Source organism: Haliaeetus albicilla, chromosome 27, assembly GCF_947461875.1.
Source record: "Haliaeetus albicilla chromosome 27, bHalAlb1.1, whole genome shotgun sequence".
Lineage (NCBI taxonomy): Eukaryota > Metazoa > Chordata > Aves > Accipitriformes > Accipitridae > Haliaeetus > Haliaeetus albicilla.
The window spans coordinates 1,776,079-1,794,208 of NC_091509.1; the positions used below are offsets into that span (position 1 = coordinate 1,776,079).

Genomic DNA, 18,130 nt, shown 5'->3' on the forward strand with positions numbered 1-18,130 from the left:
ATTTCCCTGTGTGGAGAGTGATTGCTTAATTACCGGGTTCTTTTACCACTGTCATCGAAGCAGATCAGCTGATCCTGGCCATGCACTGAATCGACTCTGTTCTCATTGACACCAGCTCCAAAGTACTCTTTGAGATGAGATGTTAGGGTCATGTTTAGTGTTCCTTGTTCGATGTTAGAAACGGGATATAACTTCTACAGGGAAAAGCGAAGATCTCTTAATTCTGATTTAGTTTGCGTTATATCAGCATAAAAACCGAAGTCTGTAGGGCTGCCGGGGTAGTAAGAACAAGCAGTACTTATATATCATTCTTTTTCATGTTATGCATTCAATTCGCCAGAGACACCTGTTTGGATAACTACTATAGTTTTATGGCAAAGGGTTATCTGTAATGTAGTATATTTCTTCTGAGAACGTACATTTCGTTGGGGTTTGTACGAATAGAAGCGTTATAGACAAAGGACGCAGACTAAAAAATTAAAATCGCAGGGTATTGGTTCCAAATTGACAAGAATGGTGCTTAAAGGTGTACCGAAAACCAGTAAAGAAAGTTGAAAACTTCATGTCCGTTTTGAAAAAATCGTAGGAGTGGGTTATCTCCCCTGATCCATAGAAAAATGTGAGCATGTCCCACGAATTTCTCTTTCCTTCCTGCATCTATCTTAGGTCACTTAGTAACGGCTTTACGTTTGAGTTCTTTGTGTATTTGCTGGGGTTTGTGTTTCTAGTCTCCTTTGATCATGTCCGATAGCTGATGTGCTTAAGGGGAGTGGGTTATCACCTCTTAAGTATGCGTGAGCTACCTTCACGTGTGAGTAGCAAGGCTTAGCCCAGAGCTGTAGAGCTGTCGTTTTCTTTCCTTAATTCCCATGAATGTGATGGAAGGCAGGAACAGCAAACCGCGATCTCCTAAATGAGAAGCTTCTGGTTAAATTTATAAGAAGGTTTAACTAATTCTGTAGAAGAGGATGGAAAACCACAGCACTTGCGCACGGGTGGGGGAAGCAAATCGTTTCCTTGGGCTATGATTAAGGGCGATGTGGAGCCTCTTTAATGCCGATTGTTTGGGGCAGGGGAGGCTTTGGCTCCAGTACGGTTTCTCTTGGTTTCTCTGCAGTAACGAATTGAAGATCTGAACGGATTTATTATAGACGTACACTGTCAGGAAGTATCTCAGCATTTCTTTTAGAAACAAAGCGATCTCAACTTTAGAAACAGAGCTCGTGGATGCTTTTACTTCGTAGCATAGTCTGGCCAGGAGTCGTTAACAGAACGCGCTAGAACATCCTGTCAGTGTCACGAATAAAAGGAACAACTTCACGCAGGGTTGTCAGTCGCTGCAAACCGAGACTTTCATTCCCGCTGCATATTGTTTTGCGGAATGATTGCTGATTAACAGCCATGTTACCAGGCAAAATGCAATCGTGGCTGCTGAGGCAGGGCTCGCAGCCGGGTGCGCTGCAGAGCGCTGCAGCGGGCGGCTCTGGGAGCGGGAGGGGCGATGCAGCAGCGGCTGCAGCTCCCGCACCGCCGTGGTGGCCGGAGGCTGTTTTGCAGCCTGAGAACTAGGAATTTTACAGGCGGGGAAATACCTGGCACGCTGCCGGAGGAGTTGCGAGAGACGCCGGGTGTTGGGCTCGGAGCTGCTCTGCCGCACGAGCGGGACTGGTCCCCTGTACCCGCTGTCGCGGGTGTCCCCCCCTCCCTGGGCAGCTTCCGCCAAGCCCGGTGGTCTCTGACTGGGGGTAAATAGACCGATCTATGTCCTCGCGTTCAAGCGGCGAGTTCTCGCCTGCGATATACCGAATAGCACGTCGTGAGTCTGTATTTCTGTGGCTTGATGTGGCTAATGAGGATTTTCGTGGGCTTCGCTGAAATCTCGAAATCCTCTGCCTACGAGATTGTTCTCCCAGGCTCCTTTTAGTCATCTCCGCTCCTGCTGTCCCCACGTAGCGGCTGCGAGCTCCCGTGGCTTGTCGAAAGGGCATCCTGACATCGCTGCCTCTCCTTGCCTTGCCTCTGCGGGGGGGGGGGGGCGGATCGGAGCTGCGGGAACAACAGCGGATCAGCCCGGCGCTGCGGCCAACAGCAGAGCTGCTCTGCCCTCTCCTTTCGCCGGGGTGGGCGCAGGGCTGAGTGAGCCCGCGGGGAAAAGGGCGGGGGTCCCACGGGGGACAGCTCACGCGGGGGACAGCGTGGCCTACCTGCTACGCTGGGTCCCGAGCGGGAGAAGCCTGGTGTTTCTGGTCGCTGGGGGTATCGCCGTCCTTGCACTCATCTCTGCCCGGGGAGCCCGCACACGAAAGGCGATAGCGGGGTCCCTGCACCTCCGTCGGCGGCTCCGCGCTGGCGACTTGGGCTCAGTCCGAGGAGGAGCTCCGGTCTTCCTCAGTCCGCGGGCAGATCCTATTTACTGTGGGGCTGCCGTCAGTGTACGAGCTTTTCACGTGCTTCTTTCCGGGTGGAGATGAGGGCTGGGGCTGCCGGTGGGTCCGGGGACAGCGGCCACCGCGGAGAGCTCATCGGTTCCCCTCGGAGGAGAAACCGCAGGGCTGTCGCTCCGTCTCCTCCCCCGAACGGATTCAGCCCCTTCTGCTGCCTCCCGCTGAAGCGCTGTGTCCTAATTTAACACGACTGGGCGCCCCTCCGTTCTGGTGGGCGCCCCTGGGATTCTCCCAAGCCTCGATACCGAGCGGGACGTATCCTGCAAACCTCTGCCGAAGGCACCGCTCGGCGTCTGCACCGCCTCTGATGCGTTGCCCGCGGAAACGGCGCCTTAAAATCATCGCTGACGTAGACGATGATGTTGAAACACGAGCAGCTCTTCGTGTGGTGCAGCCGTGTGCTCCACAGCCCCGAGGTAACCCAGTTTTGCTACTCACCTTTATTTTTTTCGCCTTTGCTCCCTTAACGGTTTCTTCTGGCTACTACCATTGTTCCGAGTGCAACATGCACGGCTGGACTAATGACGTCTCATTGCCGAAAAAGGGGATGATTGGCTGAAAATATAAGACGGGGCAGGAGAAAGAGTACGTAAGGGATGCTCCGGGCTCTGAGGCGGTGTAAATGCAGCACTGCAACAGCCCGTCGGGCAGAGAGGAGGAGCTCTGTGAGCATGTCGGGGAGCAGGAGATGATGAGAGGGGTTGTGTAGCGGTGGGTGACACCGCGGAGGTCCTGCACCATGCCCTCAGGATCGCAAAAAGTTGAATTTCTCGGTGACTCGGGTCAAACCGGCTTTAAGAATGGGTCAAGCTGAGGGAAGGGAATAGGGAACGGTTTGGAGATGGCAAATTGAAGGCGAACGTGAGTTCAAAGACGAGGGGTTTTAAACAGTGGTTACATTATCTGCTGTGATACCAAGTGAAGTGTCTACATTAAAGGTGTTTAATACCCTAATTACGTTATCTGCACATCAGTCGTAAGTAACTTGAGATGAAGAGGAGATCTTTGAGATTGGAGACCTTGAAAAGAAGGGTTGGGTGGAATGGTGGCCAAACAAGAGTGAGAGTGGAGAAACTGAGTGTAAAGGCACCCTTGAGACCCCCAGGGCAGCTGGATATGGGAGGTAGAGCACAAACAGGCAGGGAGGAAGGGGCCTGGGACTCTGCCGAACAAAGCGGTGGCTTCACACACAGGGCAAGGCTGTATTCTGCCCCCATGGCACAATGGTGTTACTCCCTTCATGGCAGGAGTGGCTGTAGCGTAACCAGCCCTGGATATTTAATAGTACTAAGCACTGGATTTTGGCCAAGGCCCAGAGCCATCTACCTGAGCAGTGTGTGGAGCAGGTGCTCTTCCAGGCTGGACTAGGAACGCAGTGTGGTAGGAGCTGGGTGTTGAGATGGTGCCAGCAACATGGGTGTTCCAGTGAGCAAAGCTGCCTGACTGTCCACTGCAGACTGTGGAAAAGGAGAGTAAGGCAAGCGATGCCAAAATACTAAAGTAGGGTTGTAAGGTTTAAAAATGTTGCTAAAAAGAAAGAGGATCAAAGGCAAATTCCCTTAGAGCCCTGTAAACAAGCATTAGGCAATGCTACAAAATTAAAGAGATGTAGCAGAAAGCTGAAGAAGTTATTTTGGATTGTAAATGAGTAGTAAATGAGTGAATGTGGTGGGTTGACCCTGGCTGGACATGAGGTGCCCACCAAAGCCCTTCTATCACCCCCCTCCCCTCAGCTGGATAGGGGAGAGAAAATATAACAAAGGGCTTGTGGGTCGAGATAAGGACAGGGAGAGATCACTCAACCAATTGCTGTCACGGGCAAAACAGACTCAACCTGGGGGAAACTAACTTAATTTATTGTCAATCAATGAGAGTAGGGTAATGAGAAATAAAACCAAATCTCAGAACACCTTCCCTCCACCCCTCCCTTCTTCCCGGGCATAACTTCACTTCTGGATTCTCTACTTACCCCCGCAGTGGCACAGGGGGACAGAGAATGGGGGTTATGGTCAGTTCATCACATGTTGTCTCTGCTGCTTCATCCTCTTCAGGGACAAGACTCATCACATGCTTCCCCTGCTGCAATGTGGGGTCCCTCCCATGTGAGACAGCCCTCTACCAACTTCTCCAATATGGGTCCTTCCCACAGCCTGCAGTTCTTCATGAACTGCTCCAGCATGGGTCCCTTCCACGGCGTGCAGTCCTTCAGGAGCACACTGCTCCAGCGTGGGTCCCCCAGAGGGTCACAAGTCATGCCAGAAAACCTGCTCCGTGGGCTCCTCTCTCCATGGGGCCACAGGTCCTGCCAGGAGCCTGCTCCAACGTGGGCTTCCCGTGGGTTCACAGCCTCCTTTGGGCACCCACCTGCTCTGGCGTGAGGTCCTCCACAGGCTGCAGGGGGACAACCTGCCTCACCATGGTCTTCACCACAGGCTGCAGGGCAATCTCTGCTCCGGTGCCTGGAGCATCTCCTCACCCTCCTTCCTCACTGACCTTGGTGTCTGCAGGGTTGTTTCTCTTGCATGTTCTCACTCTGCTCTTCAGCTGCCATTTCTGTGTGCCCTGCAACTTTTTTTCCTTCTTAAATATATTATCACAGAGGCGCTACCACTATCACTGATGGACTTGGCCTTGGCTGGTGGTGGGTCCATCTTAGAGCCGGCTGGTATTGGCTCTGTCAGACATAGGGGAAGCTTCCAGCAGCTTCTCACAGAAGCCACCCCTGTAACCCCCCCCCCACTACCAAAACCTTGCCACACAAACCCAATACAGTGAATTAAAGGCAAAATTGGTGTAGCCTGCCAGGTAATTCTCAAAAGGTGAGTACATCTTGGAAAAAGGCAAATGTACAATTACTTTGATTGATTTTGGCTGTTGTTAGTTAATCAGTTTCTGCTGGCACTGCTGGTATTTCAGGCGCTGGAATGCATAACCACCGCTTGTTATTCCAATATTAAGATTTAAAGAAAATCTACCTTTGAGTGGGTTCGTCTGTTCAACAGGAGGATCTTGGGCCCCAAATTCTTGGGTTTCTTTGTTGCAAACCCAGCCACAGACAGGTGAATAGTCTGTGTGTTTTACCTGTGTGTGCACCTGGGACACCAACACCTGGCTGCCCAAGCCTTCCCAGACAGATGGATTTATCTTTGCCACAGGCCAATGTTAAGGGAAATTTATCAGTCTTTCCTGTGACTTTAATAGGTGTTATTGCATTGCTTCTGGGTGTTTATAATGACTGCGCATCACTACAGAGCAGTAAAACTAGCAACTTTTTCATATATTGTAGATGACATCATATCTTGGCACAAGGGGAGTCTAGGGCTAATTTGGGGTGGAGGGAGTCTGGATGACAATTTTATGATGACTAAGTGGGAATTGGGGATTTCTGCAGTAAGCAATCAAGGAAAAACCAAAACAAAACAAACCAACCCCAAGGTAAACAGCGTACCATAAATACTTACATTGTATACTGTGTGCAATGGTGCATTGAACAAATTTATGTAGTGTGTGAATTAAGGTGGATGCACACCAGCTGCGCAGCTCCTGCATTCCACCCCCCGCCCCGCTCTAACAGGTGCTGTAGTGTCAACGCAGTGGAAGTAAAATGCAATGTTCAGGTGCTGCCAGGGGCACCTGGAGTTAAAAAAATCATAAGAACAGCAGATACTTGTGCAGGGGCTGACCAAGGCTTGCTCTGGTGCCGGCAGGATAGGAGCCTCACTGGAAGGTTTTGCTGAGTTGTGAGGATGCAAACAGATGTATCGATTTTTTTTATTTAATGTACAACTTTTGGCTGTGCTCCCAATTTTCTCCTATTTTGAAAGGCCCTGATACTATGTATAATTGAAATGTTCTCTTTCACTTGCCCGGAAATTCTCAGCTGCATAAAGAAACACAACGAATGCAATAAGAATTAAGATCTGTCCTTGTGGCACATGTATAGTCTCTTGCTTTTGATCGATTAGGATCTCATGATAATAAGCTCTAACAGAAGGAAGCTGGAAACGGAGGAGACCAGAGGGGTCGTCAGGGCTTGAGGCCCATCTGTTTTACATTTACATTGCTGCTGAAGGTCATTCCAGGAAGGTTTTCCAGGAGGGTGTTTTGAAATGCTTTCTGCCTTCTCCCGCCTGCTTAGGGGGTAGTTGCTAACTGTGCCCTTGGTGCAGAAAGTTGGGGGAGCAGAGTGCTTTGATATTTATTTATTTATTTTTCCCCCTTCACTCATGGTCTGCTATCCCTGTGTGGTATCAGCTCGTCTCTCCCCACAGTTCCTGGGCATGTCCTAAATGCAAGACCTCTCTGGTGCCGATATTTACTTCTCTACAAGTAATTCGACTGCTGTAGCCTCCCACTTTCCCCCGCCCACCCGAGCCATCCCCATCCTGCTTTGACGGGCTGGATGGGAGCTCATCTGTGGCTGCGGGTGATCCGACTGGGTACTGTCAGAGAGATCCTTCTCTCCAATAAGCTGTGTTAATTTACCTTGTCCGGAACGTGAAGCAGGAAAGAGGCTTTTTTTTTTTTTTCCTTCCCCACCCCTTCCTTTTTTTAAATTTTTTTTTTTAAAGTTTAACAGGGGTAGAGTCGACTGCCTCCTTTAATTGTGCTCTTAAAACCCCTCTGGGAAATGTTGTGCTCAGCCGGAGCGTGCCTGGACTGTGCTGACCCATGTTTAGCCGATGCCTGTCACTTCTCATAGGCGTTTCTCTTCCCCCGCGGTACTCTGACAGCGTGCTGCAGCGCATCCTCTCGCTGCCCCTCCTGCAAGAAGAGCAGGGAGGGAGGGAGCGGGGTCTGCTCCCCGTCTCTCCTTCACGGAAACACATCCAATACCGCGGACTCGGGAGGCCCGGAGCACCCCCTCCCCGTCCCCCGGGCCTCCGCCGGGGTGTTAAAAAAACAGAGGGGGGGGGAAATGGGGGTAAGGGGGAGCGAGGAGAAGGCGCCGTCCAGTGGGGCTGCGGCGGCGGGGGGAGCGCAGCCCCCTCCCCCAGCGGTGCAGGTGGCGCCGCGGCCTCTGGGTGGCGCCGCCGCCGCCGCGAGTCTAAGAACCGCGCGGGGCCGCCGCGCCGGTCACAGCGAGCGGCGGCGGCGGGCGCAGCGCGGCGGAGCGGAGGTGCTGCCTCTCCCCGCACGGCAACCGGCGGCGCGGAGGGGAGGCGGGGGGAGGGAGCCGCCGCGGAGCCTTCCGCGCCTGCAGCCAACTTCTCGCCTTGCCGCCGGTGCTCCCCGGTGCCCGTTCGCTTCGCGCTGGGAACTTGCGGTGTTTGCTGAAATTTTGGATTATGTTCCTGCTGAGCCGGTCTGCGGGGAGCTGAGCCAGGGGAGGAAGAATGCGGGTCTATTTAATGATCTTCTGTCTTATTTGCTGCACCGCGAACGGGCAAGTAGTGTATTCCATTGCCGAGGAAACAGAGCGTGGAGCATCTGTTGGGAACATCGCAAAGGATCTAGGAATAGATGCAGCTACACTTTCAGCTCGGAAATTTCGCATGATCACCGGTTCAAGTAAGCAATATTTTAATATAAATGCAAGCACGGGGGCTTTGTCTGTTAACGAGCCCATAGACAGAGAGCAGCTTTGTGAATTAAAGTCTGTCTGTCTTCTGAATTATGAACTTGTGTTAGAAAACCCTCTAGAGCTTTATAGGATGGAATTTAAAGTCTTGGACATAAATGACAACTCCCCCAGCTTTCCCTTAAGTGAATATCATATAAACGTGCCTGAGTTCCTGTCACCCGGGGCACGGTTTACACTCCCCAACGCCCAAGATCTTGATGAAGGTACCAACAGTGTCCAGAATTATACTCTGAGTCCTGATGAGCATTTCCATTTGGAAATGCAGACACGCGGGGACGGGAGTAAATATCCTGAATTGGTGCTGAAGAAAGCCTTAGACAGGGAGCAGCAAGCCACTCACAGACTTGTCCTTACAGCCAAAGATGGTGGGGATCCTCCAATGTCCAGTGATGTTCCAGTCATTGTGACTGTGTTGGATACCAATGACAATGCACCAGAATTTGAGCACTCAGTCTACAGGGCGAGTATATTGGAAAACTCCCCCAGTGGCACTTTGGTAGTGCAAGTGCATGCCACAGACTTGGATGAAGGTCCAAATGGAGAGATCAGGTATTCATTTAGCAATACTACTTCTGCTGATCTACAGCAAATGTTCTTTATTCACCCGCACACTGGGGAGGTGACAGTCAATGGCGTTTTAGCTGTTCAGAGACCTCTCCTCGAGATGCTTATTGAGGCAAGGGATAACGGGGCATTTGGCATGTCCAGCACAGCTAAGCTCCTGGTGGAAATCACTGATGTGAACAATCATGGCCCAGAGATAACAATTACATCCCTTTCCAGTCCCATTCCTGAGGATGCTGTTCCTGGCACAGTGATAGCTCTGCTGAGTATTTTGGATAAGGACCCTGGGGAGAACGGGAAAGTAACCTGCCAGATCCCTGATAACCTTCCCTTCCAGTTAAAACCTTCCCTTGAAAACTACTACAGCCTGGTCACCAGCGGACTTTTGGACCGAGAGCTGATCAGTGGGTACAACATCACCATTACTGCCACAGACTTGGGCTCTCCACCCATCACCACTCAGAAGACCCTTTGGGTGCAGATTTCTGATGTGAATGATAACCCCCCTGTCTTCAGTGCTGACACATGTGATGTGTTTGTGGAGGAGAACAATCCACTTGGTGCTTTTCTCTACCAGGTCTCAGCCTCTGACCCTGATATGGGGGAGAACGGACGGGTCTCTTACATGCTCAGGAATTCCACAGTTGCAGGCAGTACCCTGGCCAGCTTTTTGTCTGTGAGCTTGGCCAACGGGAGCATCTATGCAAAACGTGCCTTTGACTTTGAGCAGCTTAGGAGCTTCTATTTCCAAGTGGAAGCCAAGGACAATGGGTCACCAGCCTTGAGTGCTGCCATAACTGTGAATGTTTACATCTCAGACCAGAATGACAATGCCCCAGCCATCCTGTATCCCACCAGCCAGAATGGCTCAGTAGCTGTGGAAGTTGTGCCCCGCCTGGCTGATGAGGACTACCTAGTGACGAAAGTGGTGGCAGATGATGAGGACAATGCGCAGAATGCCTGGCTTTCCTATCACCTTGCCCACTCCTCCGACTCTACCCTGTTCCGCTTGGCACCACATTCTGGTGAGCTGCGCACCACGCGCTCCATGCGCTCCACTGACTTCCTCAAGCACAAGGTGGTTGTGGTGGTGCGGGACCATGGGGATCCGCCGCTCTCGTCTACTGTGACAGTGGGCATCCTGCTGGCTGACACCCTGCCCCAGGCACTACCGGACTTTGATGACAGCAGGGAGCCACCACCACTGCTCAATGCTACAAACATCTACTTGATTGTTTCCCTTGCCTGTGTCTCCTGTATCTTTGCAGTGTTCCTCCTCTTTCTTGCCATTCTGCGTCTGTGCCACTGCCAGACTTGCTGCTGCAGTGGCTGCTGCTGCCCACCTGATGAGTATGAAAAGTATTGCTATAGCGTGCACATGCTTCCCAGCTCCCACCTCCCGCCAGACATGCTGGAGGTCACTGGTGTGGGTAAACTGACGCATACCTACTTGTACAGGGCATCTGTAGGTCTTGGGCCTAGTAACAGCAGCATCCCAAACGGTGATGCTGGGAACATTCCCAGTGGTTCAAGGTTGCAAGTCCCAGGACCCTGCATCCAAGTGCAGCAGGTCCAAAGTGATCGGTTGAGTGCTGTCCTCATGGTAAGTACTTCTTCCTTTCACTTTTTTTCTTTGAGGCACATGGCCTTGCATCTACGCTGGGTTGCTGTCAGTGCGGAAGAAGGTACTGAGGGTATTTGCAGGAGAGCAGGCATCAGACCTTCATGGCACCTGGAGGAAACTTGAGTTCCTTTTATATCTTTCTGAAAGCCAGGATCTCTTTGGGTGAAATATGGTCATGGGATGAAAAAAGAGATTTTTTTTTTTTTTTCCCACAAACACTTAGGACCTTCAGACATAACTGAAGGTAAAGAAAATGTAAGTGAAAACTAAATACCTTGCAGGCTGAGCCATTGTCTTCAGATAGCTAAGTAGGGGCATGATAAGAGGCCATGCAAGTTTCTAATCAATGGATGGTTCTAATCTACTTTGTAAGTAGCCTGTGATTTTTTTTTTGTTTATTATTTTTTAACACCCCCCTTCCCCCCCCATTCCTGAGTTTTTTTCATTGAAGGGTAAGTATTTTACTGAACCAAGATGCTGGTTTACAATGCCCAAGGTAAGTCCGTGGTGGAATAACAGGAATTCAATATCCAGCACCTCTGTAGGAAATGTAGTTTGTAGTGCTCATCTCTCTTTCTAAGCAATCCACAGTGTAGGGCTGCAATGTGGGATATGTCTGCAGGTCTGATCTGTTGGGTGTTGCAGTCACTTGTCCAAGATACAGTTTTCTTATATGGAAAACAATGCTGGTTATATTTTTAATAGGTGCTGTGAGTCGTCTTTCTATTTTTGTGAAGTTTTGAGATGTTTTGCGTGCAGTCTGTCAAATTTCCCTAGTGTGCGTAACAGTAACTAACCACTGTTGGTTCTGCCCAGGCCAGTACTCTGTCATAAGAGCTATTCCAGATGTTTCTAAGGAAAATGTAAGAACCCATGTTAGACAGACATGGTATAATCTGCTTCCTGCAGTTGTTTTTATCCTAGTTTACAATTATTAAAGGTTGTCCTAAGTCTGTAATGATTATGTTTATTTTCATTTTTTAAATCATTATTGTACCTTTAAATACATGTAAATAGCCAGCCCCTTTTTGAACCTTGATATAAGGGTAGCCTCAGCAAATTCTTTGGATAATCAAATACATATTTAACTATAGAGCACCTCCTTTTATAACTCTTGAGTTTCCAAGTAGTGATTTTTAGCAAGTTTTCCCTTGTTCTAGAAAAGATTCCTGATTTGCTCTTAATTATGCGATTAGTTTATCATGCCTTCTCTTATTTATCTGTTGGCAAGGTGAAATAGGTTTGTGGGTTGTAGTTTTTTTATCCACCCTCTCACTGTTTTCTGAACACCTTGTCCACATAAATCCTCCTGACAAGGAAAGATCTTTTCTCATATATGTCATTTGATTTACTCATGATGGTTTACCTAGTATTTAATCAAAGTTATAATCAGTTTTAAGTCCTGTTCTCTGTAGTGGCAGTGGGTTGCACCTGTTAGGGGTTTCTCACTATGAAAAGCTGGGGGTGTGGAATAAATGTTGCAAAAGCAGAAGCATCAGTGTCTTTCAGCAAGAAATTGTAGAGTCCAGGAAAATAGCAGTTGGTAGTATGTAAGCAAGAATTTGTGCCTAATACATTGGTGTTCTTTGGGATATCACTGATTATTTTGAGAATCCAAAAAAAAAGGCTGAGTTAGGACCTTTGTAATGGGGAGCTAAAAACCTTTTTGTCAATCTCTTAACTCTCAGAAGGTGTCTGCAAGAACCCCGACAGTGTCTTGGGGGCATGTGTATCCTTGGCTTCAGAGTAGGTCAATATTGCAAAACTTCTATAACAAAGGTGATACAAAAAAACCCTCTGGTGCAACTAATTTCTGTGTTCTTCTTGAGCAAGATCTTGAAACTCAGGTTACCAACACATTAATGAACTAAACAATAATAAAAATGCAAAAATATCCCTGATCTTTGTAATGAGAGCAACCAAAATGTATCTCATTACATCTCGCTATATTCAGTCATTCAGGTGAATTTTTAAACTTGTAATATGAGACACCTTTTTAGGAGCTTTTGCGAGTGGGCAAAATAAATCCGAGATGTCACCTTTGGCAGTTTTATTTTCTTGGCTCCTAATATGCAGATATGGGTAACTGTAGATGTGACCTACATGAGAAGTCCAAAGGCTGTACATTAATTGGGCTGAGTAGGGGAGCAGAGACAAGGTCTGTGAAAACTTATCTATCCTTAGAAACAGAAGGATGTCAGTTGTTATTAATTTGGTGCTGATGATTTCAGTGGCTAGTGTACTGGAGAATCAACTACATATGTATACACACATATATGTGTATATATACAATTTACGTATTTCTTGCAAAATTTGCAAGTTACTAAAATGGCATTCATATTCAAATGATCAGGAGCAGGCAGAAGCTGCAGTCTCTGTACTTTCATGTCTGTACATGCTTTAGACTCACCAAGATTTAAAATAAAGTATATTTATGTTAGACATGCTTGGAAAATAGTTTCCATTCATCTGAGGTATCATGTGTTCTTGAAAATTATTCCTAAGTCCAGACCCCTGTGGACTTCAGTATGATTTCTATGCAGAAAGATCACAATGATTTTATTAGTGAGGAATATTTTTACTCATTTTATATTAAAGTGAGAGGATTATAATTTTTCAGTGTTTACCAATAGAAATTTCAGTAAAAAATGAAATTTGAAGTTTGGGTGTTGACTAAATTTTGTCTAAGTGCTTTCAGACTGACTCATTTGGAGGTAAAAATATAAGCATAAGTGACCCTTTGAACTTCTGAGGAGGCATCATTGTATTTCTCCATAAGAATATAAATGTAACAAAAAGAAAACATTAAATATTTAAAAGGTACTGGGAGGAACTCCATTGTTATAGTTCAAGACACTGGAAATTACTCCAGAATTACAATTTTAGCAGAACTTAAATATCCCTGTTTGGTTGGTTTTTTTTTTTTAATCTGAGGTGGATATTACAGTTTTTAGTACGTGGAAGATAGAAAAAGTCTACATATATCAAAAGTTAATTGAAATTCCAGAAATTATAAGTATTTTCAAAATTTAACTTCTTTATTCTTGGTCTTCATTTGCTACTGAATTAAATGATAGGCTTGAATGATTTTTATATATGCAGATGCATGAGACCATTTTATGCTTCTACATGTTCTATTTAGGTTAGAGCTAAAAATAGAACTATGTATGGCCATAATAGCAGTATAGTAAACTGTAATTGTATCTCTTTCAGTATTTTGCTGTGTCTTTCTGCAATGTAGCATAAGTGACAGCTAAGTGAAAAGCATGTTACACTGCTATGCTACTGTGCTGTATGAGAGACAAAGGCAGTAGTGGGATTACTGAAGTCAGCAGTAGTTCACTGAGTATTTCTGGGATCGTGATGTGGCCATGGATTGTTACGGTTCTTTTGCTTGCTTGTGTTGTCCATTGTGCTACGCAAAAGGCCTGTGAGATATTTCTACATTTAGGGTATAGCGAACTCTGTGATTTGACATTCAATATTTAGATTATGTCCAAAAATAGACACAAGCCTAGCAAGGGAGAATATTTCTTGCTAAATTCTAATAGGAGTGGAATAATTTTGTGCAACGTGGCATGCATTCCCAGTGACAAAAATGGATGCACTTACATTGAAACAGTGGCATGCAATCTAGGCTGAACTGCCGCAGGCTAAGCATCAGCAGCTTACTCACACAAGTAAAGACCAGCCATGTGAGTAAGGCCTCCCTGCATCTTGTTCTGATGGGAGCACACCCCATAACAAAGCTAAACATAAGGGTGAAACACCTTCCTAATTTTTTTCTGTCCATGCTGATAATAACCTGCCCAGAACCAGCAGTCATATGCCCACATTGTAAGAATTCAGTTGTGTAGGCAGATTTCTTGGCTACAGAAGTTGCTCTTGGGGTCAGGCCAAGAAAATCTTAGAGTGATCATCAAAGAAAATTCAGCAAGGGAAACTGCTGTAGATTTCCCTCTTTCTGACCACTCCAATTACCTTTTGCAAGGAAGGATGCAGCTCCAATGTTCAACAAAAGAACACTATGTCCAGGAAAGGCTACAAATGCCTGGGCTGAAACTTTCTTTGTCTGGTGTCTGCCTTGGAGTATTATTTTTAGAGGTAGTGGAAGGGAAAGTGACAGAAGGAGTAGCTTGAGACAAAGGGCTTGAGGGGATGTAGAGGGTAATGTGACTGTATTTGGAGATGTGTAAGGCAAAGGCAATGATCAGTGGATTGGATGGTGGCCTGGGTTGAGGGAGGGTAGATGCAAGTAGTAATTCTTGTATGAAAGTATAGAACAAGAAAACAGTTTGGATCAAGTCCAGTCCTTTCCTATATCAGCCACCATTTAATCTTAAATCTTCAAATTCAAAGATTTAAATTTTAATTGTAAAAATACTCATTTTAATTGTAGAATTCACTAGGTTGTGTCCATTATTCCTATTATAAAGTTATTCCTCTAAAGCTTTAAAACCCTCTTCTGACATCGTGTCAACAGTTAGTTGCCATGATTTTATAGACATTTGTTCTTGTGCCAGCAATGGCAATGTCCTTTTAGTATAAGTAGTTCTCTTCCCTCTTTGGGCCTTGCTTTCTTCATAGTTTAGAGAGCAACCACATCTTTTCTTAGGCTTTGTTTGATTAAGCTAAACAAGTCAATCTCTTTCAATCTTTTTTCTACCGTCACCTCTGTGCTTGTCTGATCGTGCTAATATCCCTTCTCTGCATCTGTTCTTCCTTTGTGGATATATATTGCAAATATGTGACCAGAATTATCATATAATATTTCAGACAAAGGGCTTCCTACACAGTGGTAGGAATACTTCCTGGTTCGGGGGATAGGGAATACATCACCTCATACTTCTTGGGATGGCAGTTACCTTCTCCATAGTTGTAATGTGTTGATTGATCAGTCATGTAAGTATTATTGCAGAACTTCTTTGTGGTAGAGATGGGTGGGGGAAGGTTGGTTCCCCAGATAGTGGTGGTTCTGCCTAACCTCATCCATCTAAATGCTTGGTGTTTGAACCTTAGATGTTAAAAAGTCATAGCCACCAGCTGAGAGCAACTCATCCTGTTCATCTTGGACATAAGAGTTGAGACATAGTCTACAAATAGCGCTGAGACCAGATGCACAACTTTTAAATAACTGAAACTAGTTGATATAAGTAGTACCTTACGGGAGTCTGCACATTGGGTTATTAGATGTCATCAATTTCTGTGACAGGTGTCAAGTTGTTCCTGCAGTGAATGATGCCAAATGGTTGTCTTCCACAGCTGTTGTTAGAATAGCCCAACTTCTTGTGCCATTGTTCAACTTTTTGATGTAGCGCTGTATGGAATATTTTACTGAAATCAGAATAGATGAGATGAATTTCAGTTTGTGTTTTCATTGAAGAGAATTGAAGACCAGTCTAGCAAATAGTTGTAAGATAAATCTATGAGAATTTTCCTTCCTTCTCATTTATTCCTTCCTCCAATTTTTTATCCAAACAGGCAGGGTAGTGGGTTTGTGGTCACATAGGCTGGATTTTACCATTCTAAATCACTGGCACTGCAGTTGCTTCTCTCCAATCTGGTTATTCTACTCCAGACTTGACAGGTTTATCTTAACACCCCCCCCCCCCCAAACCCACAAAGAAACAAAACTCAAACCAAACCCTCCTCAACCCTACGCTTTTATTTGTTAGTTCTTTTAGAAATCTGTGATGGAAATCAGGTAGCACGGATTTGAGGATGCTGAACTCCCAGCATTTTAATTCTGCCTTGGTGACAGCAATTTGCATTCCCTCAGAGTAATTTGTCACATAGTCAACTTCGTACTCAAGATACTGAAAATAGAGGAAAATATAGATTTATTGTCAAAAGATGGGACGGTATCTCAAGGGAATGATTGATCCGCATGTACCGTGTTTTTGTACTATTGGCCTGTTCAGCCTCTGTATCCTGTTGGAGAGAGGCTGCTGGACTTCTAGTGTGGCCCAATAAACCTGCACTCACGCTATGTATTTTTGGGTTTACAGGTAGCTTGTTTCAATGTAATGAAAGGAATTCTGCTAAGAGTGTGACTTCCTGAGGACTGTTTAAAGTCACAATTAATCAAAAGAATAGCAACAAAATCCAATACCAGAACTGAAAAGGGAGGCAAGCAGGCACATGGGGATAAAGATATTCAGTTGAGATTTGTAAGGCAAAGAAAAGGGCAGGGCAACAGCTCAAAGATTTGATGCTATCAGAGGCATTTGGAGAATAAAAGCAAATTTGACAAATATGACAAGTGGAAATTAAATATCAGAGAAAAAAGGTACATTATGAAATAAAGAAGAGTTTTGTAGTCTCTAGTCTTTGAGCAGTCTCTCTAAGGAAAATGAACACATTTTTGTTCTTTGGATTCTTTCTTCTCCAAAGGAATGATTTTTATATTTTGACCTGTTATTTCTTCTATTTCCCCCTAAGCTTGTCCCAGCATAATGGGTCTTGACACCTCATTTAGTTGCTTTTAATTTCTTTCTTATTCTGCAAAAGCTGCCTTCTAAGTCAAACATCTTTGCGTGATTGATGTGCAAAATCAAAGTTTATGATGTTCACTCATGAAACCTGAGGCTGTTGGTTCCAAAAAGTTCTGTGTTGTTGTTCCTCAACATTTTCCAATCCCATTGTAGGGGGTATAAGCCAAGCAAGGAAGATTTACAGTTGAATGGGCTCTTCATCTTTTGAACTACATAGCTGTTTCTTTATGTGTCTTGGAAATGTATTTTAGACAGCTATTTGGTTCTGCTTTCTAGCCAATAGTTATATGGAGATTGGCACAATATCTTTATCGTTAAAGCAGTTTTCATTGCATTGTGTTACATTCACAGGGTTATGATCAGACCTATAGTATTAAGACATGAAGACATTTCAACATAAGCCTGATTTCAGTCTTCTAACTTTGTGACACTCCACAAATTCCAGTACAAGAGAGATATGGAGCTACTGGAGACAGTCCAGTGAAGGGCCACTAAGATAGCTAAGGGACTGGAGCATCTCTCATATGAGGAAAGGCTGAGACAGCTGGGCTGAGAGACCCCAGAGAAGGCTGAGGAGGGAATCTCATTAATGTATGTAAATATCTGAAGGGAAGATATAAAGAAGATGGAGCCAGGCTCTTTTCAGTGGCACCCAGCGAGAGGAAAAGAGGAGGTTCTGTCTAAGTGTAAGGAAACCTTTTTCTTTTTTTCTTTTTCTTTTCTGTGAGGATGCTGAGCACTGGCACAGGTTGCTTATGGAGATTGTGGAGTCTCCATCCTTGGAGATATTCAAAAGCAATCTGGACATGGTCCCAGACAACCTGCTTTAGTTGGTCCTGCTTGAGCAGTGGGGTTGGACAAGATGACCTCCAGAGGTCCCTTCCAACCTCAGCTGGTCTGTGATTCTGTGTTGCCCTTAATGGAAGAGTGTGCTGGGTGTACCCTACCTTACAGAGCTGTGTGATGACAGTGGAGAAAAGGTGTGAATTTGGGCATGTGAAGTATATCCTCTAATAGGTTTCCATTGGATGAAAGACTCTTGGGCAGTTCCTGGGGGAGAGGGTGGTGCTGGGCTACAAATGTGAGATAGATGTGCTAAAGTGTGTGTGGGTAAATGCTTGAGGATTGCAGAGACATTGCGGAGATATTTTTTTGTAGACTTAACAAGTTTAAGCCTTTGGTTTATCATAATTGAGATAATAATAACAACTAAATTAGGCCATTGTAAAGTTACAGGATTTAGCAAAACTGTTGGGTTTCATGTTTGTGCCTACAACATAGACCAAGTGTGGTGGTCTGTAAAAAGCATTGTTCCTGGGCATTTATTGCTCAGTCAAAATTAGCACAGTGGAGACTGGGGGGGGGGGGATAGAATGGGATAATGTAACAAAAGTTTTTAGCAAGTAAGTACTCTATGAGA

At 45.9% G+C, this 18,130-nt stretch overlaps 1 protein-coding gene across 6 annotated transcripts in view; it reads left to right on the top strand.

Annotated features, from left to right (window-relative positions):
• Positions 1-18,130, top strand: part of LOC104323683 (protocadherin alpha-C2-like) — a 107,074-nt gene that overhangs the window by 10,604 nt on the left and 78,340 nt on the right. The window contains exon 1 of one of the 6 annotated variants that reach the window (XM_069772869.1): positions 7,963-10,195. The exons of the other annotated variants lie outside the window; for them this stretch is intronic. Coding sequence (XP_069628970.1) covers positions 8,099-10,195 — 2,097 coding nt within the window. The 5' untranslated portion in view covers positions 7,963-8,098. Of the gene's footprint in view, positions 1-7,962; positions 10,196-18,130 lie in introns of those variants that run through there. 6 annotated transcript variants of the gene reach the window in all.